General features: G+C 47.1%; 1 protein-coding gene across 1 annotated transcript in view; it reads right to left on the bottom strand.

Moving 5' to 3' along the window:
* The window catches only part of LOC134614083 (coagulation factor XI-like), a 111267-nt gene that overhangs the window by 1654 nt on the left and 84736 nt on the right, over positions 1-24877 (bottom strand). The window contains exons 16-17 of the mRNA XM_063457503.1: positions 2713-2825; positions 1134-1160 (exon numbers count right to left, since the gene is read on the bottom strand). Of these exons, the coding sequence (XP_063313573.1) occupies positions 1134-1160; positions 2713-2825 (140 nt within the window). The remainder of the gene's footprint in view (positions 1-1133; positions 1161-2712; positions 2826-24877) is intronic.

Genomic DNA, 24877 nt, shown 5'->3' with positions numbered 1-24877 from the left:
AACAAGACTGAGCGAGGGTGCGTTGCTGGTGTCTGCAATCTGATCTAGAACAAGGCTGAACGAGTGTGCATTGCTGGTGTCTGCGATCTGATCTAGAACAAGGCTGAGTGAGGGTGCGTTGCTGGTGTCTGCGATCTGATCTAGAACAAGACTGAGGGAGGGTGCATTGCTGGTGTCTGTGATCTGATCTAGAACAAGGCTGAGCAAGGGTGCGTTGCTGGTGTCTGCGATCTAATCTAGAACAAGGCTGAGTGAGGGTGCGTTGCTGGTGTATGAGATCTGATCTAGAAGAAGGCTGAGGGAGGGTGCGTTGCTGGTGTCTGCGATCTGATCTAGAACAAGGCTGAACGAGGGTGCATTGCAGGTGTCTGCGATCTGATCTAGAACAAGGCTGAACGAGGGTGCATTGCTGGTGTCTGCGATCTGATCTAGAACAAGGCTGAGTGAGGGTGCGTTGCTGGTGTCTGCGATCTGATCTATAACTAGGCTGAGTGAGGGTGCGTTGCTGGTGTCTGCGATCTGATCTAGAACAAGGCTGAGCGAGGGTGCATTGCTGGTGTCTGCGATCTGATCTAGAACAAGGCTGAGCGAGGGTGCGTTGCTGGTGTCTGCGATCTGATCTAGAACAAGGCTGAGCGAGGGTGCGTTGCTGGTGTCTGCGATCTGATCTAGAAGAAGGCTGAGCGAGGGTGCGTTGCTGGTGTCTGCGATCTGATCTAGAAGAAGGCTGAGCGAGGGTGCATTGCTGGTGTCTGCAATCTGATCTATAACTAGGCTGAATGAGGGTGCATTGCTGGTGTCTGCGATCTGATCTAGAACAAGGCTGAGCGAGGGTGCATTGCTGGTGTCTGCAATCTAATCTAGAACAAGGCTGAGTGAGGGTTGGTTATGCTTGCTGGTTATGCTTGCAGTGAATTAAGATATTTGAATTCTATTCTATAGTTTGATCAGAGTGATAATATAGTATTACATATCGTTACACGGTGACCATTAATAGTATATTTTAATACCAGTTTTGTCATGAAAATAAGTAGAGAGTAACAGGAGCAGTGTTCCCATCACCATGTCTAACCCTGTACTGCTAGAGCAATGCCACAATCAGTCACCACAAGGTAGGAGATTATTTTACTTACATGACGGTAAAACATAATCCGGATAATCTGTGGGAAAAATAGAAGGTGTTAGTGACTCATAAAACAACAAGATATCGGCCAGTGTAAGAAAGTTGGTATCAGTCAATCATTCTATGACAGTTGGTGTCAGTCAATCATTCTATGACAGTCGGTGTCAGTCAATCATTCTATGACAGTCGGTGTCAGTCAATCATTCTATGACAGTCGGTGTCAGTCAATCATTCTATGACAGTCGGTGTCAGTCAATCATTCTATGACAGTCGGTGTCAGTCAATCATTCTATGACAGTCGGTGTCAGTCAATCATTCTATGACAGTCGTTGTCAGTCAATCATTCTATGACAGTCGTTGTCAGTCAATCATTCTATGACAGTCGTTGTCAGTCAATCATTCTATGACAGTCGGTGTCAGTCAATCATTCTATGACAGTCGGTGTCAGTCAATCATTCTATGACAGTCGGTGTCAGTCAATCATTCTATGACAGTCGGTGTCAGTCAATCATTCTATGACAGTCGGTGTCAGTCAATCATTCTATGACAGTCGGTGTCAGTCAATCATTCTATGACAGTCGGTGTCAGTCAATCATTCTATGACAGTCGGTGTCAGTCAATCATTCTATGACAGTCGGTGTCAGTCAATCATTCTATGAAAGTCGGTGTCAGTCAATCATTCTATGACAGTCGTTGTCAGTCAATCATTCTATGACAGTCGGTGTCAATCATTCTATGACAGTCGGTGTCAATCATTCTATGACAGTCGGTGTCAATCATTCTATGACAGTCGGTGTCAGTCAATCATTGTATGTCAGTTGGTGTCAGACAATCATTGTATGTCAGTCGGAGTCAGTCAATCATTTTATTTCAGTTGGGTTCAGTCAATTAGTGTATTTCAGATGGTGTCAGACAATCATTGTATGTCAGATGGTGTCAGTCAATCATTGTATGTCAGTTGGGGTCAATCATTGTATGTCAGTCAATCATTGTATGTCATTTGGTGTCAATCAATCATTGTATGTCAGTTGGGGTCAATCATTGTATGTCAGTCAATCATTGTATGTCATTTGGTGTCAATCAATCATTATATGTCAGTCCATGATTTAACTTTGACCTGCAGAGAGTCCCAGGAGGAACCATTTTAAAAGAAAGTTAATTAATCTAATAAGAAACAGCATGATGTGCTTAAGTAGGACCTGCCAAGAATGGGGTACATTGACATTGTGGCAGACTAATGCAATGTATGATCATATACTGTAGCCATTATTCTGTAAGTCATTGGTTGGAGTCAGTCAGTTGATATATATCAGTCTATCCTTTGTAGGTGTCAATTAGTTGGTATATGCCAGTCCTCGGTTGGAGTCTGTCAGTTGGTATGTGTCAGTCCTTGGTAAGGGTCTGTCAGTTGATGTCAGTCAGTTGGTTGGAGTTGGTCATTATATAGGAGTTTTTGTTAGCAAGCTGTTAACAGTCCGTCAGTAGCTGTTGGCCAGTCACTATAACAGTTGATGTTAGTTGGCTGTCTGTCAGTTAATGGAATGGACTGTTGATTGCAGTTAAAATAATTTTACTTGCACCATTCTCACCTGGAATCTTGCCATTGCAGTTCCTCTGAGGGTATCCGGACACAACCCCTGGGGAATGCCGTATAATTTCTGGTAGTGGAACCAAAAGCAAGCTCTTCAGGTAACATGTGTTTCTGCCAAATTAGAACCAAGGGACATCATTCCCGTCAAGTGAACTGTGATCATTATAAAAACGTAGACAGTAACAGAGGTAGAATATTGTAAAGTATTTTTAGAAGGATTTGATAGAAACTGGGACTTCTCTCTGTTCTTAGGGACCACTGCCATATCGGCTGTATTAATAAGACAGAACTAACACATCTACATTATCATCAGCCAACCTCAATGACAGTGACTGCGTGCAAGTGCATCACTCAGGGCCGCCATCAGGGGCTGACAACCATGACGGTTGTCACGGGCCCGGCCCCACTTTTAGCGGTGGAACTGCCGCCGGTGCAGTTGCACCGGGGCCCGCACGCTGATGGGGCCTATCGGGTGGCCCACGCACTTAGAGCCACCCAATGGGCCCTTCATCTTCAGGGGCCCGGTCAGCGCTGTGGCCGTGTTTTAGTGAGACCGGGCCCCTTTAAAAAAAAAATTAAGAATTGCAGCCGCAGCGCAAGTGCTGCTGGGAGGAAGTGATCACTTTGCAGGAGGAGCCACCCTCCTGCAAAGAAAAGGTAAGAAACAGGAGGGTGTCAAATGAACTGTGTGTGTGTATGTCTGTATGTCATTATGAATGTATGTCTGTGTATGTATGTATGTATGTATGTGTGTATAGATGTCAGTGTCTGTATGCGAGTATGAATGTATGTATGCAGGGCCGGCCTTAGATCATTAGGTGCCCTGTGCGAAAAGTCTTATCGGCCCGGGTACCTACTTTTGGAAGACTTTTGGAGTGCCTGGATTACTTTTCATATTTTTTTTTTTTTTCAATTTGACAATTTTTTATTTTTTTTCAAAACAGTAGGGGTACAGAAAAGAAAGGGAAGGGTTAGGAGGGGAACATAATACTGGTTTTACATATTACTCATGACATAGTTACATTGTAAACCTATATTTACAGTTTGCTTACATATTCATGTTTGCGATATACTGCGCTATGGATCAGGCATAACTACTAGTCACAATACAACCTGGTACCCGGTAACAATCCAGCTCACTCGTCCCTGTACATTTGCAGTTATGACCCCTAACGTGCATGTATAGATTGGGGCAGAGCAACGTGTGAGGGCAGCTTGGGTCAGCACTCATAAATGGGGGAGGGGAAAGACGGGAGGGCGGGGAGGAGCAAGGTATATTATCTGCATTCTACTAGCTGATCATTGTAGATATCTCGTCTGTGCTAGCGTTCTTACAGTGTGGATTGAGAAGCCCCATAAATCGTTGCTTCCTTTCCCGTTGTCCCTGTGCGGGGATAGGGCCACATGACTTTTTATGACAATATAGTTATGTGTGATTAAGTAAACATGTGTGTTTCAATACTTTTCATATTTAAATTTAAGTACTGATCTGGTCAGCACCCAAGGATTCCTGCGAGGGTTGAGTGCAGTTCCACATCGGATATATGGATATGTATGCCGGTATGTCTCAGTATGGGTGTCTGTTATTATGTATCAGTGTGTGTGTGTGTGTGTGTGTGTGTGTATCTGTGTCCTTTTGTATCAGTGAATGTGTGTGTATTCCTGTGGGCGGGATTTGGAGGCGCCCCCCCCCCCGGGGGCCCAGACCCCGAGCTGAGTTAGGGGCCCCAAAATTCCTGGTGGCGGCCCTGGCCTCACTGCATACATCTTCGGATGTAGCTTTTCCTATGATTGCATAGATCCCTGGAACCTAATTTCCAATCACTGCATAGATCCCTGGAACCTGCATTCCAATCACTGCATAGATCCCTGGAACCTGCATTCCAATCACTGCATAGATCCCTGGAACCTGCATTCCAATCACTGCATAGATCCCTGGAACCTCCTTTCCAATCACTGCATAGAACCCTGGAACCATCTTTCCAATCACTGCATAGAACCCTGGAACCTGCATTCCAATCACTGCATAGAACCCTGGAACCTGCATTCCAATCACTGTATAGATCCCTGGAACCTGCATTCCAATCACTGCATAGATCCCTGGAACCTGCTTTCCAATCACTGCATAGGTCCCTGGAACCTGCATTCCAATCACTGCATAGATCCCTGGAACCTGCATTCCAATCACTGCATAGATCCCTGGAAGCTGCATTCCAATCACTGCATAGATCCCTGGAACCTGCATTCCAATCACTGTATAGATCCCTGGAACCTCCTTTCCAATAACTGCATAGATCCCTGGAACCTGCATTCCAATCACTGCATAGAACCATGGAACCTGCATTCCAATCACTGTATAGATCCCTGGAACCTGCATTCCAATCACTGTATAGATCCCTGGAACCTCCTTCCCAATCACTGCATAGATCCCTGGAACATGCATCCCAATCACTGCATAGATCCCTGGAACCTGCATTCCAATCACTGTATAGATCCCTGGAACCTGCTTTCCAATCACTGCATAGAACCATGGAACCTGCATTCCAATCACTGTATAGATCCCTGGAACCTGCATTCCAATCACTGTATAGATCACTGGAACGTGCTTTCCAATCACTGCATAGAACCATGGAACCTGCATTCCAATCACTGTATAGATCCCTGGAACCTGCATTCCAATCACTGTATAGATCCCTGGAACCTCCTTTCCAATCACTGCATAGATCCCTGGAACCTGCATTCCAATCACTGCATAGATCCCTGGAACCTGAATTCCAATCACTGCATAGATCCCTGGAACCTGCATTCCAATCACTGCATAGATCCCTGGAACCTCCTTTCCAATCACTGCATAGAACCCTGGAACCTCCTTTCCAATCACTGCATAGAACCCTGGAACCTGCATTCCAATCACTGTATAGATCCCTGGAACCTGCATTCCAATCACTGCATAGATCCCTGGAACCTGCTTTCCAATCACGGCATAGATCCCTGGAACCTGCATTCCAATCACTGCATAGATCCCTGGAACCTGCATTCCAATAAATGCATAGAACCATGGAACCTGCATTCCAATCACTGCATAGAACCATGGAACCTGCATTCCAATCACTGCATAGAACCATGGAACCTGCATTCCAATCACTGCATAGATCCCTGGAACCTGCATTCCAATCACTGTATAGATCCCTGGAACCTCCTTTCCAATCACTGCATAGATCCCTGGAACCTGCATTCCAATCACTGCATAGAACCATTGAACCTGCATTCCAATCACTGTATAGATCCCTGGAACCTGCATTCCAATCATTGTATAGATCCCTGGAACCTCCTTTCCAATCACTGCATAGATCCCTGGAACCTGCATCCCAATCACTGCATAGATCCCTGGAACCTGCATTCCAATCACTGTATAGATCCCTGGAACCTGCTTTCCAATCACTGCATAGAACCATGGAACCTGCATTCCAATCACTGTATAGATCCCTGGAACCTGCTTTCCAATAACTGCATAGATCCCTGGAACTTGCATTCCAATCACTGCATAGATCCCTGGAACCTGCATTCCAATCACTGCATAGATCCATGGAACCTGCATTCCAATCACTGCATAGATCCCTGGAACCTCCTTTCCAATCACTGCATAGAAGCCTGGAACCTCCTTTCCAATCACTGCATAGAACCCTGGAACCTGCATTCCAATCACTGCATAGATCCCTGGAACCTGCTTTCCAATCACTGCATAGATCCCTGGAACCTGCATTCCAATCACTGCATAGATCCCTGGAACCTGCATTCCAAAAAATGCATAGAACCATGGAACCTGCATTCCAATCACTGCATAGAACCATGGAACCTGCATTCCAATCACTGCATAGAACCATGGAACCTGCATTCCAATCACTGCATAGATCCCTGGAACCTGCATTCCAATCACTGTATAGATCCCTGGAACCTCCTTTCCAATCACTGCATAGATCCCTGGAACCTGCATTCCAATCACTGCATAGAACCATGGAACCTGCATTCCAATCATTGTATAGATCCCTGGAACCTCCTTTCCAATCACTGCATAGATCCCTGGAACCTGCATCCCAATCACTGCATAGATCCCTGGAACCTGCATTCCAATCACTGTATAGATCCCTGGAACCTGCTTTCCATTTACTGCATAGAACCATGGAACCTGCATTCCAATCACTGTATAGATCCCTGGAACCTGCATTCCAATCACTGTATAGATCCCTGGAACCTGCATTCCAATCACTGTATAGATCACTGGAACGTGCTTTCCAATCACTGCATAGAACCATGGAACCTGCATTCCAATCACTGTATAGATCCCTGGAACCTGCATTCCAATCACTGTATAGATCCCTGGAACCTCCTTTCCAATCACTGCATAGATCCCTGGAACCTGCATTCCAATCACTGCATAGATCCCTGGAACCTGCATTCCAATCACTGCATAGATCCCTGGAACCTGCATTCCAATCACTGCATAGATCCCTGGAACCTCCTTTCCAATCACTGCATAGAACCCTGGGACCTCCTTTCCAATCACTGCATAGAACCCTGGAACCTGCATTCCAATCACTGCATAGAACCCTGGAACCTCCTTTCCAATCACTGCATAGAACCCTGGAACCTCCTTTCCAATCACTGCATAGATCCCTGGAACCTGCTTTCCAATCACTGCATAGATCCCTGGAACCTGCATTCCAATCACTGCATAGATCCCTGGAACTTGCATTCCAATCACTGCATAGATCCCTGGAACCTGCATTCCAATCACTGCATAGATCCCTGGAACCTGCATTCCAATCACTGCATAGATCCCTGGAACCTCCTTTCCAATCACTGCATAGAACCCTGGAACCTCCTTTCCAATCACTGCATAGAACCCTGGAACCTGCATTCCAATCACTGCATAGATCCCTGGAACCTGCATTCCAATCACTGCATAGATCCCTGGAACCTGCTTTCCAATCACTGCATAGATCCCTGGAACCTGCATTCCAATCACTGCATAGATCCCTGGAAGCTGCATTCCAATCACTGCATAGAACCCTGGATCCTTCTTTTCCAATCACTGCATATAACCCTGGAACCTGCATTCCAATCACTGCATAGAACCCTGGAACCTGCATTCCAATCACTGCATAGATCCCTGGAACCTGCATTCCAATCACTGCATAGATCCCTGGAACTTGCATTCCAATCACTGCATAGATCCCTGGAACCTGCATTCCAATCACTGCATAGATCCCTGGAACCTGCATTCCAATCACTGTATAGATCCCTGGAACCTGCATTCCAATCACTGTATAGATCCCTGGAACCTCCTTTCCAATCACTGCATAGATCCCTGGAACCTGCATTCCAATCACTGCATAGAACCATGGAACCTGCATTCCAATCACTGCATAGAACCATGGAACCTCCTTTCCAATCACTGCATAGATCCCTGGAACCTGCATTCCAATCACTGCATAGATCCCTGGAACCTGCATTCCAATCACTGTATAGATCCCTGGAACCTGCTTTCCAATCACTGCATAGAACCATGGAACCTGCATTCCAATCACTGTATAGATCCCTGGAACCTGCATTCCAATCACTGTATAGATCCCTGGAACCTGCTTTTCAATCACTGCATAGAACCATAGAACCTGCATTCCAATCACTGTATAGATCCCTGGAACCTGCATTCCAATCACTGTATAGATCCCTGGAACCTCCTTTCCAATCACTGCATAGATCCCTGGAACCTGCATTCCAATCACTGCATAGATCCCTGGAACCTGCATTCCAATCACTGCATAGATCCCTGGAACCTGCATTCCAATCACTGCATAGATCCCTGGAACCTCCTTTCCAATCACTGCATAGAACCCTGGAACCTCCTTTCCAATCACTGCATAGAACCCTGGAACCTCCTTTCCAATCACTGCATAGATCCCTGGAACCTGCATTCCAATCACTGTATAGATCCCTGGAACCTCCTTTCCAATCACTGCATAGATCCCTGGAACCTGCATTCCAATCACTGCATAGATCCCTGGAACCTGCATTCCAATCACTGCATAGATCCCTGGAACCTGCATTCCAATCACTGCATAGAACCCTGGAACCTGCTTTCCAATCACTGTATAGATCCCTGGAACCTGCATTCCAATCACTGCATAGATCCCTGGAACCTGCATTCCAATCACTGCATAGAACCCTGGAACCTGCATTCCAATCACTGCGTAGATCACTGGAACCTGCATTCCCATCACTGCTTAGAACCCTGGAACCTGCATTCCAATCACTGCATAGATCCCTGGAACCTGCTTTCCAATCACTGCATAGATCCCTGGAACATGCATTCCAATCACTGCATAGATCCCTGGAACCTTCTTTTCCAATCACTGCATATAACCCTGGAACCTGCATTCCAATCACTGCATAGAACCCTGGAACCTGCATTCCAATCACGGCATAGATCCCTGGAACCTGCATTCCAATCACTGCATAGATCCCTGGAACCTGCATTCCAATCACTGCATAGATCCCTGGAACCTGCATTCCAATCACTGCATAGATCCCTGTAACCTCCTTTCCAATCACTGCATAGATCCCTGGAACCTGCATTCCAATCACTGCATAGATCCCTGGAACCTGCATTCCAATCACTGCATAGATCCCTGGAACCTGCATTCCAATCACTGCATAGATCCCTGGAACCTGCATTCCAATCACTGCATAGATCCCTGGAAGCTGCATTCCAATCACTGCATAGATCCCTGGAACCTGCATTCCAATCACTGCATAGATCCCTGGAAGCTGCATTCCAATCACTGCATAGAACCCTGGAACCTTCTTTTCCAATCACTGCACATAACCCTGGAACCTGCATGCCAATCACTGCATAGAACCCTGGAACCTGCATTCCAATCACGGCATAGAACCCTGGAACCTGCATTCCAATCACTGCATAGATCCCTGGAACCTGCATTCCAATCACTGCATAGATCCCTGGAACCTGCATTCCAATCACTGCATAGATCCCTGGAACCTGCATTCCAATCACTGCATAGATCCCTGGAACCTGCATTCCAATCACTGCATAGATACCTGGAACCTGCATTCCAATCACTGCATAGATCCCTGGAACCTGCATTCCAATCACTGCATAGATCCCTGGAACCTGCATTCCAATCATTGCATAGAACCCTGGAACCTGCTTTCCAATCACTGTATAGATCCCTGGAACCTGCATTCCAATCACTGCATAGATCCCTGGAACCTGCATTCCAATTACTGCATAGAACCCTGGAACCTGCATTCCAATCACTGCATAGATCACTGGAACCTGCATTCCAATCACTGCATAGAACCCTGGAACCTGCATTCCAATCACTGCGTAGATCCCTGCAACCTGCATTCCAATCACTGCATAGATCCCTGGAACCTGCATTCCAATCACTGCATAGATCCCTGGAACCTCCTTTCCAATCACTGTATAGATCCCTGGAACCTGCATTCCAATCACTGCATAGATCCCTGGAACCTCCTTTCCAATCACTGCATAGATCCCTTGAACCTGCATTCCAATCACTGCATAGAACCCTGGAACCTGCATTCCAATCACTGTATAGATCCCTGGAACCTGCATTCCAATCACTGCATAGATCTCTGGAAGCTGCATTCCAATCACTGCGTAGATCCCTGGAACCTGCATTCCAATCACTGCATAGATCCCTGGAACCTGCATTCCAATCACTGCATAGATCCCTGGAACTTGCATTCCAATCACTGCATAGAACCCTGGAACCTGCATTCCAATCACTGCATAGATCCCTGGAACCTCCTTTCCTATCACTGCATAGATCCCTGGAACCTGCATTCCAATCACTGCATAGATCCCTGGAAGCTGCATTCCAATCACTGCATAGATCCCTGGAACCTGCTTCCAATCACTGCATAGAACCCTGGAACCTGCATTCCAATCACTGCATAGAACCCTGGAACCTGCTTTCCAATCACTGCATAGATCCCTTGAACCTGCATTCCAATCACTGTATAGAACCCTGTACCCTGCATTCCAATCACTGCATAGAACCCTGGAACCTGCATTCCAATCACTGCATAGAACCCTGGAACCTGCATTCCAATCACTGCATAGATCACTGGAACCTGCATTCCAATCACTGCATAGAACCCTGGAACCTGCATTCCAATCACTGCATAGATCACTGGAACCTGCATTCCAATCACTGCATAGAACCCTGGAACCTGCATTCCAATCACTGCATAGAACCCTGGAACCTGCATTCCAATCACTGCGTAGATCCCTGCAACCTGCATTCCAATCACTGCATAGATCCCTGGAACCTGCATTCCAATCACTGCATAGATCCCTGGAACCTGCATTCCAATCACTGCATAGATCCCTGGAACCTGCATTCCAATCACTGCATATATCACTGGAACCTGCATTCCAATCACTGCATAGAACCCTGGAACCTGCATTCCAATCACTGCATAGATCCCTGGAACCTGCATTCCAATCACTGCATAGATCCCTGGAACCTGCATTCCAATCACTGCATAGATCCCTGGAACCTGCATTCCAATCACTGCATAGATCCCTGGAACCTGCATTCCAATCACTGCATAGATCCCTGGAACCTGCATTCCAATCACTGCATAGATCCCTGGAACCTGCATTCCAATCACTGCATAGAACCCTGGAACCTGCTTTCCAATCACTGTATAGATCCCTGGAACCTGCATTCCAATCACTGCATAGATCCCTGGAACCTGCATTCCAATTACTGCATAGAACCCTGGAACCTGCATTCCAATCACTGCATAGATCACTGGAACCTGCATTCCAATCACTGCATAGAACCCTGGAACCTGCATTCCAATCACTGCGTAGATCCCTGCAACCTGCATTCCAATCACTGCATAGATCCCTGGAACCTGCATTCCAATCACTGCATAGATCCCTGGAACCTCCTTTCCAATCACTGTATAGATCCCTGGAACCTGCATTCCAATCACTGCATAGATCCCTGGAACCTCCTTTCCAATCACTGCATAGATCCCTTGAACCTGCATTCCAATCACTGCATAGAACCCTGGAACCTGCATTTCAATCACTGTATAGATCCCTGGAACCTGCATTCCAATCACTGCATAGATCTCTGGAAGCCGCATTCCAATCACTGCGTAGATCCCTGGAACCTGCATTCCAATCACTGCATAGATCCCTGGAACCTGCATTCCAATCACTGCATAGATCCCTAGAACCTGCATTCCAATCACTGCATAGAACCCTGGAACCTGCATTCCAATCACTGCATAGATCCCTGGAACCTCCTTTCCAATCACTGCATAGATCCCTGGAACCTGCATTCCAATCACTGCATAGATCCCTGGAAGCTGCATTCCAATCACTGCATAGATCCCTGGAACCTGCTTCCAATCACTGCATAGAACCCTGGAACCTGCATTCCAATCACTGCATAGAACCCTGGAACCTGCTTTCCAATCACTGCATAGATCCCTTGAACCTGCTTCCAATCACTGCATAGAACCCTGGAACCTGCATTCCAATCACTGCATAGAACCCTGGAACCTGCTTTCCAATCACTGCATAGATCCCTTGAACCTGCATTCCAATCACTGTATAGATCCCTGTACCCTGCATTCCAATCACTGCATAGAACCCTGGAACCTGCATTCCAATCACTGCATAGAACCCTGGAACCTGCATTTCAATCACTGCATAGATCACTGGAACCTGCATTCCAATCACTGCATAGAACCCTGGAACCTGCATTCCAATCACTGCATAGATCACTGGAACCTGCATTCCAATCACTGCATAGAACCCTGGAACCTGCATTCCAAACACTGCATAGAACCCTGGAACCTGCATTCCAATCACTGCGTAGATCCCTGCAACCTGCATTCCAATCACTGCATAGATCCCTGGAACCTGCATTCCAATCACTGCATAGATCCCTGGAACCTCCTTTCCAATCACTGTATAGATCCCTGGAACCTGCATTCCAATCACTGCATATATCACTGGAACCTGCATTCCAATCACTGCATAGAACCCTGGAACCTGCATTCCAATCACTGCATAGATCCCTGGAACCTGCATTCCAATCACTGCATAGATCCCTGGAACCTGCATTCCAATCACTGCATAGATCCCTGGAACCTGCATTCCAATCACTGCATAGATCCCTGGAACCTGCATTCCAATCACTGCATAGATCCCTGGAACCTGCATTCCAATCACTGCATAGATCCCTGGAACCTGCATTCCAATCACTGCATAGAACCCTGGAACCTGCTTTCCAATCACTGTATAGATCCCTGGAACCTGCATTCCAATCACTGCATAGATCCCTGGAACCTGCATTCCAATTACTGCATAGAACCCTGGAACCTGCATTCCAATCACTGCATAGATCCCTGGAAGCTGCATTCCAATCACTGCATAGAACCCTGGATCCTTCTTTTCCAATCACTGCATATAACCCTGGAACCTGCATTCCAATCACTGCATAGATCCCTGGAACCTGCATTCCAATCACTGCATAGATCCCTGGAACCTGCATTCCAATCACTGCATAGATCCCTGGAACCTGCATTCCAATCACTGCATAGATCCCTGGAACCTGCATTCCAATCACTGCATAGATCCCTGGAACCTCCTTTCCAATCACTGTATAGATCCCTGGAACATGCATTTCAATCACTGCATATAACCCTGGAACCTGCTTTCCAATCACTGCATAGATCCCTGGAATCTGCTTTCCAATCACTGCATAGATCCCTGGAACCTGCTTTCCAATCACTGCATAGATCCCTGGAACCTGCATTCCAATCACTGCATAGATCCCTGGAACCTGCTTTCCAATCACTGTATAGATCCCTGGAACCTGCATTCCAATCACTGCATAGATCCCTGGAACCTCCTTTCCAATCACTGTATAGATCCCTGGAACCTGCATTCCAATCACTGCATAGAACCCTGGAACCTGCTTTCCAATCACTGCATAGATCCCTGGAACCTGCATTCCAATCACTGCATAGATCCCTGGAACCTGCTTTCCAATCACTGCGTAGATCCCTGCAACCTGCATTCCAATCACTGCATAGATCCCTGGAACCTGCATTCCAATCACTGCATAGATCCCTGGAACCTCCTTTCCAATCACTGTATAGATCCCTGGAACCTGCATTCCAATCACTGCATAGATCCCTGGAACCTGCTTTCCAATCACTGCATAGATCCCTGGAACCTGCATTCCAATCACTGTATCGATCCCTGGAACCTGCATTCCAATCACTGTATAAATCCCTGGAACCTGCATTCCAATCACTGCATAGATCCCTGGAACCTGCATTCCAATCACTGCATAGATCCCTGGAACCTGCATTCCAATCACTGCATGGATCACTGGAACCTCCTTTCCAATCACTGCATAGAACCCTGGAACCTCCTTTCCAATCACTGCATAGAACCCTGGAACCTGCATTCCAATCACTGTATAGATCCCTGGAACCTGCATTCCAATCACTGCATAGATCCCTGGAACCTGCATTCCAATCACTGCATAGATCCCTGGAACCTGCATTCCAATCACTGCATAGATCCCTGGAACCTTCTTTTCCAATCACTGCATATAACCCTGGAACCTGCATTCCAATCACTGCATAGAACCCTGGAACCTGCATTCCAATCACTGCATAGATCCCTGGAACCTGCATTCCAATCACTGCATAGATCCCTGGAACCTGCATTCCAATCACTGCATAGATCCCTGGGACCTGCATTCCAATCACTGCATAGATCCCTGTAACCTCCTTTCCAATCACTGCATAGATCCCTGGAAGCTGCATTCCAATCACTGCATAGATCCCTGGAACCTGCATTCCAATCACTGCATAGATCCCTGGAAGCTGCATTCCAATCACTGCATAGATCCCTGGGAGCTGCATTCCAATCACTGCATAGATCCCTGGAACCTGCATTCCAATCACTGCATAGATCCCTGGAAGCTGCATTCCAATCACTGCATAGAACCCTGGAACCTTCTTTTCCAATCACTGCACATAACCCTGGAACCTGCATGCCAATCACTGCATAGAACCCTGGAACCTGCATTCCAATCACTGCATAGATCCCTGGAACCTGCATTCCAATCACTGCATAGATCCCTGGAACCTGCATTCCAATCACTGCATAGATCCCTGGAACCTGCATTCCAATCACTGCATAGATCCCTGGAACCTGCATTCCAATCACTGCATATATCCCTGGAACTTGCATTCCAATCACTGCATAGATCCCTGGAACCTGCATTCCAATCACTGCATAGATCCCTGGAACTTGCATTCCAATCACTGCATAGATCCCTGGAACCTGCTTTCCAATCACTGTATAGATCCCTGGAACCTGCATTCCAAACACTGCATAGAACCCTGGAACCTGCTTTCCAATCACTGTATAGATCACTGGAACCTGCATTCCAATCACTGCATAGATCCCTGGAACCTGCATTCCAATCACTGCATAGAACCCTGGAACCTGCATTCCAATCACTGCGTAGATCACTGGAACCTGCATTCCAATCACTGCATAGATCCCTGGAACCTGCATTCCAATCACTGCATAGAACCCTGGAACCTGCATTCCAATCACTGCATAGATCCCTGGAACCTGCATTCCAATCACTGCATAGATCCCTGGAACCTGCATTCCAATCACTGCATAGATCCCTGGAACCTGCATTCCAATCACTGCATAGATCCCTGGAACCTGCATTCCAATCACTGCATAGATCCCTGGAACCTGCATTCCAATCACTGCATAGATCCCTGGAACCTGCATTCCAATCACTGCATAGATCCCTGGAACCTGCATTCCAATCACTGCATAGATCCCTGGAACCTGCATTCCAATCACTGCATAGATCCCTGGAACCTGCATTCCAATCACTGCATAGATCCCTGGAACCTGCATTCCAATCACTGCATAGATCCCTGGAACCTGCATTCCAATCACTGTATAGATCCCTGGAACCTGCATTCCAATCACTGCATAGATCCCTGGAACCTGCATTCCAATTACTGCATAGAACCCTGGAACCTGCATTCCAATCACTGCATAGATCACTGGAACCTGCATTCCAATCACTGCATAGAACCCTGGAACCTGCATTCCAATCACTGCGTAGATCCCTGCAACCTGCATTCCAATCACTGCATAGATCCCTGGAACCTGCATTCCAATCACTGCATAGATCCCTGGAACCTCCTTTCCAATCAATGTATAGATCCCTGGAACCTGCATTCCAATCACTGCATAGATCCCTGGAACCTCCTTTCCAATCACGGCATAGATCCCTGGAACCTGCATTCCAATCACTGCATAGAACCCTGGAACCTGCATTCCAATCACTGTATAGATCCCTGGAACCTGCATTCCAATCACTGCATAGATCTCTGGAAGCTGCATTCCAATCACTGCGTAGATCCCTGGAACCTGCATTCCAATCACTGCGTAGATCCCTGGAACCTGCATTCCAATCACTGCATAGATCCCTGGAACCTGCATTGCAATCACTGCATAGAACCCTGGAACCTGCATTCCAATCACTGCATAGATCCCTGGAACCTCCTTTCCAATCACTGCATAGATCCCTGGAACCTGCATTCCAATCACTGCATAGATCCCTGGAAGCTGCATTCCAATCACTGCATAGATCCCTGGAACCTGCTTCCAATCACTGCATAGAACCCTGGAACCTGCATTCCAATCACTGCATAGAACCCTGGAACCTGCTTTCCAATCACTGCATAGATCCCTTGAACCTGCATTCCAATCACTGTATAGATCCCTGTACCCTGCATTCCAATCACTGCATAGAACCCTGGAACCTGCATTCCAATCACTGCATAGAACCCTGGAACCTGCATTCCAATCACTGCATAGATCACTGGAACCTGCATTCCAATCACTGCATAGAACCCTGGAACCTGCATTCCAATCACTGCATAGATCACTGGAACCTGCATTCCAATCACTGCATAGAACCCTGGAACCTGCATTCCAATCACTGCATAGAACCCTGGAACCTGCATTCCAATCACTGCGTAGATCCCTGCAACCTGCATTCCAATCACTGTATAGATCCCTGGAAACTGCATTCCAATCACTGCATAGAACCCTGGAACCTGCTTTCCAATCACTTCATAGATCCCTGGAACCTGCTTTCCAATCACTGCATAGATCCCTGGAACCTGCATTCCAATCACTGCATAGATCCCTGGAACCTGCATTCCAATCACTTCATAGAACCCTGGAACCTGATTTCAAATCACTGCATAGAACCCTGGAACCTGCATTCCAATCACTGCGTAGATCCCTGCAACCTGCATTCCAATCACTGCATAGATCCCTGGAACCTGCATTCCAATCACTGCATATATCCCTGGAACCTGCATTCCAATCACTTCATAGAACCCTGGAACCTGATTTCAAATCACTGCATAGAACCCTGGAACCTGCATTCCAATCACTGCGTAGATCCCTGCAACCTGCATTCCAATCACTGCATAGATCCCTGGAACCTGCATTCCAATCACTGCATAGATCCCTGGAACCTGCATTCCAATCACTGCATAGATCCCTGTAACCTCCTTTCCAATCACTGCATAGATCCCTGGAACCTGCATTCCAATCACTGCATAGATCCCTGGAACCTGCATTCCAATCACTGCATAGATCCCTGTAACCTCCTTTCCAATCACTGCATAGATCCCTGGAACCTGCATTCCAATCACTGCATAGATCACTGGAACCTGCATTCCAATCACTGCATAGAACCCTGGAACCTGCATTCCAATCACTGCATAGAACCCTGGAACCTGCATTCCAATCACTGCGTAGATCCCTGCAACCTGCATTCCAATCACTGCATAGATCCCTGGAACCTGCATTCCAATCACTGCATAGATCCCTGGAACCTGCATTCCAATCACTGCATAGATCCCTGGAACCTCCTTTCCAATCACTGCATAGATCACTGGAACCTGCATTCCAATCACTGCATAGAACCCTGGAACCTGCATTCCAATCACTGCATAGAACCCTGGAACCTGCATTCCAATCACTGCGTAGATCCCTGCAACCTGCATTCCAATCACTGTATAGATCCCTGGAAACTGCATTCCAATCACTGCATAGAACCCTGGAACCTGCTTTCCAATCACTTCATAGATCCCTGGAACCTGCTTTCCAATCACTGCATAGATCCCTGGAACCTGCATTCCAATCACTGCATAGATCCCTGGAACCTGCATTCCAATCACTTCATAGAACCCTGGAACCTGATTTCAAATCACTGCATAGAACCCTGGAACCTGCATTCCAATCACTGCGTAGATCCCTGCAACCTGCATTCCAATCACTGCATAGATCCCTGGAACCTGCATTCCAATCACTGCATATATCCCTGGAACCTGCATTCCAATCACTTCATAGAACCCTGGAACCTGATTTCAAATCACTGCATAGAACCCTGGAACCTGCATTCCAATCACTGCGTAGATCCCTGCAACCTGCATTCCAATCACTGCATAGATCCCTGGAACCTGCATTCCAATCACTGCATAGATCCCTGGAACCTGCATTCCAATCACTGCATAGATCCCTGTAACCTCCTTTCCAATCACTGCATAGATCCCTGGAACCTGCATTCCAATCACTGCATAGATCCCTGGAACCTGCATTCCAATCACTGCATAGATCCCTGTAACCTCCTTTCCAATCACTGCATAGATCCCTGGAACCTGCATTCCAATCACTGCATAGATCACTGGAACCTGCATTCCAATCACTGCATAGAACCCTGGAACCTGCATTCCAATCACTGCATAGAACCCTGGAACCTGCATTCCAATCACTGCGTAGATCCCTGCAACCTGCATTCCAATCACTGCATAGATCCCTGGAACCTGCATTCCAATCACTGCATAGATCCCTGGAACCTGCATTCCAATCACTGCATAGATCCCTGGAACCTCCTTTCCAATCACTGTATAGATCCCTGGAACCTGCATTCCAATCACTGCATAGATCCCTGGAACCTGCATTCCAATCACTGCATAGATCCCTGGAACCTGCATTCCAATCACTGCATAGATCCCTGGAACCTGCATTCCAATCACTGCATAGATCCCTGTAACCTCCTTTCCAATCACTGCATAGATCCCTGGAACCTGCATTCCAATCACTGCATAGATCCCTGGAACCTGCATTCCAATCACTGCATAGATCCCTGTAACCTCCTTTCCAATCACTGCATAGATCCCTGGAACTTGCATTCCAATCACTGCATAGATCCCTGGAACCTGCTTTCCAATCACTGTATAGATCCCTGGAACCTGCATTCCAAACACTGCATAGAACCCTGGAACCTGCTTTCCAATCACTGTATAGATCCCTGGAACCTGCATTCCAATCACTGCATAGATCCCTGGAACCTGCATTCCAATCACTGCATAGAACCCTGGAACCTGCATTCCAATCACTGCGTAGATCACTGGAACCTGCATTCCAATCACTGCATAGATCCCTGGAACCTGCATTCCAATCACTGCATAGAACCCTGGAACCTGCATTCCAATCACTGCATAGATCCCTGGAACCTGCATTCCAATCACTGCATAGATCCCTGGAACCTGCATTCCAATCACTGCATAGATCCCTGGAACCTGCATTCCAATCACTGCATAGATCCCTGGAACCTGCATTCCAATCACTGCATAGATCCCTGGAACCTGCATTCCAATCACTGCATAGATCCCTGGAACCTGCATTCCAATCACTGCATAGATCCCTGGAACCTGCATTCCAATCACTGCATAGATCCCTGGAACCTGCATTCCAATCACTGCATAGATCCCTGGAACCTGCATTCCAATCACTGCATAGATCCCTGGAACCTGCATTCCAATCACTGTATAGATCCCTGGAACCTGCATTCCAATCACTGCATAGATCCCTGGAACCTGCATTCCAATTACTGCATAGAACCCTGGAACCTGCATTCCAATCACTGCATAGATCACTGGAACCTGCATTCCAATCACTGCATAGAACCCTGGAACCTGCATTCCAATCACTGCGTAGATCCCTGCAACCTGCATTCCAATCACTGCATAGATCCCTGGAACCTGCATTCCAATCACTGCATAGATCCCTGGAACCTCCTTTCCAATCAATGTATAGATCCCTGGAACCTGCATTCCAATCACTGCATAGATCCCTGGAACCTCCTTTCCAATCACGGCATAGATCCCTGGAACCTGCATTCCAATCACTGCATAGAACCCTGGAACCTGCATTCCAATCACTGTATAGATCCCTGGAACCTGCATTCCAATCACTGCATAGATCTCTGGAAGCTGCATTCCAATCACTGCGTAGATCCCTGGAACCTGCATTCCAATCACTGCGTAGATCCCTGGAACCTGCATTCCAATCACTGCATAGATCCCTGGAACCTGCATTGCAATCACTGCATAGAACCCTGGAACCTGCATTCCAATCACTGCATAGATCCCTGGAACCTCCTTTCCAATCACTGCATAGATCCCTGGAACCTGCATTCCAATCACTGCATAGATCCCTGGAAGCTGCATTCCAATCACTGCATAGATCCCTGGAACCTGCTTCCAATCACTGCATAGAACCCTGGAACCTGCATTCCAATCACTGCATAGAACCCTGGAACCTGCTTTCCAATCACTGCATAGATCCCTTGAACCTGCATTCCAATCACTGTATAGATCCCTGTACCCTGCATTCCAATCACTGCATAGAACCCTGGAACCTGCATTCCAATCACTGCATAGAACCCTGGAACCTGCATTCCAATCACTGCATAGATCACTGGAACCTGCATTCCAATCACTGCATAGAACCCTGGAACCTGCATTCCAATCACTGCATAGATCACTGGAACCTGCATTCCAATCACTGCATAGAACCCTGGAACCTGCATTCCAATCACTGCATAGAACCCTGGAACCTGCATTCCAATCACTGCGTAGATCCCTGCAACCTGCATTCCAATCACTGTATAGATCCCTGGAAACTGCATTCCAATCACTGCATAGAACCCTGGAACCTGCTTTCCAATCACTTCATAGATCCCTGGAACCTGCTTTCCAATCACTGCATAGATCCCTGGAACCTGCATTCCAATCACTGCATAGATCCCTGGAACCTGCATTCCAATCACTTCATAGAACCCTGGAACCTGATTTCAAATCACTGCATAGAACCCTGGAACCTGCATTCCAATCACTGCGTAGATCCCTGCAACCTGCATTCCAATCACTGCATAGATCCCTGGAACCTGCATTCCAATCACTGCATATATCCCTGGAACCTGCATTCCAATCACTTCATAGAACCCTGGAACCTGATTTCAAATCACTGCATAGAACCCTGGAACCTGCATTCCAATCACTGCGTAGATCCCTGCAACCTGCATTCCAATCACTGCATAGATCCCTGGAACCTGCATTCCAATCACTGCATAGATCCCTGGAACCTGCATTCCAATCACTGCATAGATCCCTGTAACCTCCTTTCCAATCACTGCATAGATCCCTGGAACCTGCATTCCAATCACTGCATAGATCCCTGGAACCTGCATTCCAATCACTGCATAGATCCCTGTAACCTCCTTTCCAATCACTGCATAGATCCCTGGAACCTGCATTCCAATCACTGCATAGATCACTGGAACCTGCATTCCAATCACTGCATAGAACCCTGGAACCTGCATTCCAATCACTGCATAGAACCCTGGAACCTGCATTCCAATCACTGCGTAGATCCCTGCAACCTGCATTCCAATCACTGCATAGATCCCTGGAACCTGCATTCCAATCACTGCATAGATCCCTGGAACCTGCATTCCAATCACTGCATAGATCCCTGGAACCTCCTTTCCAATCACTGTATAGATCCCTGGAACCTGCATTCCAATCACTGCATAGATCCCTGGAACCTGCATCCCAATCACTGCATAGATCCCTGGAACCTGCATTCCAATCACTGCATAGATCCCTGGAACCTGCATTCCAATCACTGTATCGATCCCTGGAACCTGCATTCCAATCACTGCATAGATCCCTGGAACCTGCATTCCAATCACTGTATCGATCCCTGGAACCTGCATTCCAATCACTGCATAGATCCCTGGAACCTGCATTCCAATCACTGTATCGATCCCTGGAACCTGCATTCCAATCACTGCATAGATCCCTGGAACCTGCATTCCAATCACTGCATAGATCCCTGGAACCTGCATTCCAATCACTGCATAGATCCCTGGAACCTGCATTCCAATCACTGCATAGATCCCTGGAACCTGCATTCCAATCACTGCATAGATCCCTGGAACCTGCATTCCAATCACTGCATAGATCCCTGGAACCTGCATTCCAATCACTGCATAGATCCCTGGAACCTGCATTCCAATCACTGCATAGATCCCTGGAACCTTCTTTCCAATCACTGCATAGATCCCTGGAAACTGCATTCCAATCACTGCATAGAACCCTGGAACCTGCTTTCCAATCACTTCATAGATCCCTGGAACCTGCTTTCCAATCACTGCATAGATCCCTGGAACCTGCATTCCAATCACTGCATAGATCCCTGGAACCTGCATTCCAATCACTTCATAGAACCCTGGAACCTGCTTTCCAATCACTGCATAGAACCCTGGAACCTGCATTCCAATCACTGCGTAGATCCCTGCAACCTGCATTCCAATCACTGCATAGATCCCTGGAACCTGCATTCCAATCACTGCATAGATCCCTGGAACCTGTATTCCAATCACTGCATAGATCCCTGTAACCTCCTTTCCAATCACTGCATAGATCCCTGGAACCTGCATTCCAATCACTGCATAGATCCCTGGAACCTGCATTCCAATCACTGCATAGATCCCTGGAAGCTGCATTCCAATCACTGCATAGATCCCTGGAACCTGCATTCCAATCACTGCATAGATCCCTGGAAGCTGCATTCCAATCACTGCATAGATCCCTGGAACCTGCATTCCAATCACTGCATAGATCCCTGGAACCTGCATTCCAATCACTGCATAGATCCCTGGAACCTGCATTCCAATCACTGTATCGATCCCTGGAACCTGCATTCCAATAACTGCATAGATCCCTGGAACCTGCATTCCAATCACTGCATAGATCCCTGGAACCTGCATTCCAATCACTGCATAGATCCCTGGAACCTGCATTCCAATCACTGCATAGATCCCTGGAACCTGCATTCCAATCACTGCATAGATCCCTGGAACCTGCATTCCAATCACTGCATAGATCCCTCGAACCTGCATTCCAATCACTGCATAGATCCCTGGAACCTCCTTTCCAATCACTGTATAGATCCCTGGAACCTGCATTCCAATCACTGTATAGATCCCTGGAACCTGCATTCCAATCACTGCATATAACCCTGGAACCTGCTTTCCAATCACTGCATAGATCCCTGGAACCTGCTTTCCAATCACTGCATAGATCCCTGGAACCTGCTTTCCAATCACTGCATAGATCCCTGGAACCTGCATTCCAATCACTGCATAGATCCCTGGAACCTGCATTCCAATCACTGCATAGATCCCTGGAACCTGCTTTCCAATCACTGCATAGATCCCTGCAACCTGCATTCCAATCACTGCATAGATCCCTGGAACCTGCATTCCAATCACTGCATAGATCCCTGGAACCTCCTTTCCAATCACTGTATAGATCCCTGTAACCTGCATTCCAATCACTGCATAGATCCCTGGAACCTGCATTCCAATCACTGCATAGATCCCTGGAACCTGCATTCCAATCACTGTATCGATCCCTGGAACCTGCATTCCAATCACTGCGTAGATCCCTGGAACCTGCATTCCAATCACTGTATCGATCCCTGGAACCTGCATTCCAATCACTGCATAGATCCCTGGAACCTGCATTCCAATCACAGCATAGAACCCTGGAACCTGCATTCCAATCACTGCATAGATCCCTGGAACCTGCATTCCAATCACTGCATAGATCCCTGGAACCTGCATTCCAATCACTGCATAGATCCCTGGAACCTGCATTCCAATCACTGCATAGATCCCTGGAACCTCCTTTCCAATCACTGCATAGATCCCTGGAACCTGCATTCCAATCACTGCATAGATCCCTGGAACCTGCTTTCCAATCACTGCATAGATCCCTGGAACCTGCTTTCCAATCACTGTATATATCCCTGGAACCTGCATTCCAATCACTGCATAGATCCCTGGAACCTCCTTTCCAATCACTGTATAGATCCCTGGAACCTGCATTCCAATCACTGCATAGAACCCTGGAACCTGCTTTCCAATCACTGCATAGATCCCTGGAACCTGCTTTCCAATCACTGCATAGATCCCTGGAACCTGCATTCCAATCACTGCATAGATCCCTGGAACCTGCTTTCCAATCACTGCATAGATCCCTGGAACCTGCTTTCCAATCACTGCATAGATCCCTGGAACCTGCTTTCCAATCACTGTATATATCCCTGGAACCTGCATTCCAATCACTGCATAGATCCCTGGAACCTGCATCCCAATCACTGCATAGATCCCTGGAACCTGCATTCCAATCACTGCATAGATCCCTGGAACCTGCATTCCAATCACTGTATCGATCCCTGGAACCTGCATTCCAATCACTGCATAGATCCCTGGAACCTGCATTCCAATCACTGTATCGATCCCTGGAACCTGCATTCCAATCACTGCATAGATCCCTGGAACCTGCATTCCAATCACTGTATCGATCCCTGGAACCTGCATTCCAATCACTGCATAGATCCCTGGAACCTGCATTCCAATCACTGCATAGATCCCTGGAACCTGCATTCCAATCACTGCATAGATCCCTGGAACCTGCATTCCAATCACTGCATAGATCCCTGGAACCTGCATTCCAATCACTGCATAGATCCCTGGAACCTGCATTCCAATCACTGCATAGATCCCTGGAACCTGCATTCCAATCACTGCATAGAT

The sequence above is a fragment of the Pelobates fuscus genome, chromosome 6 (assembly GCF_036172605.1).
Source record: "Pelobates fuscus isolate aPelFus1 chromosome 6, aPelFus1.pri, whole genome shotgun sequence".
Classification (NCBI taxonomy): Eukaryota; Metazoa; Chordata; class Amphibia; order Anura; family Pelobatidae; genus Pelobates; species Pelobates fuscus.
This window is presented reverse-complemented; position numbering and strand designations above follow the sequence as displayed.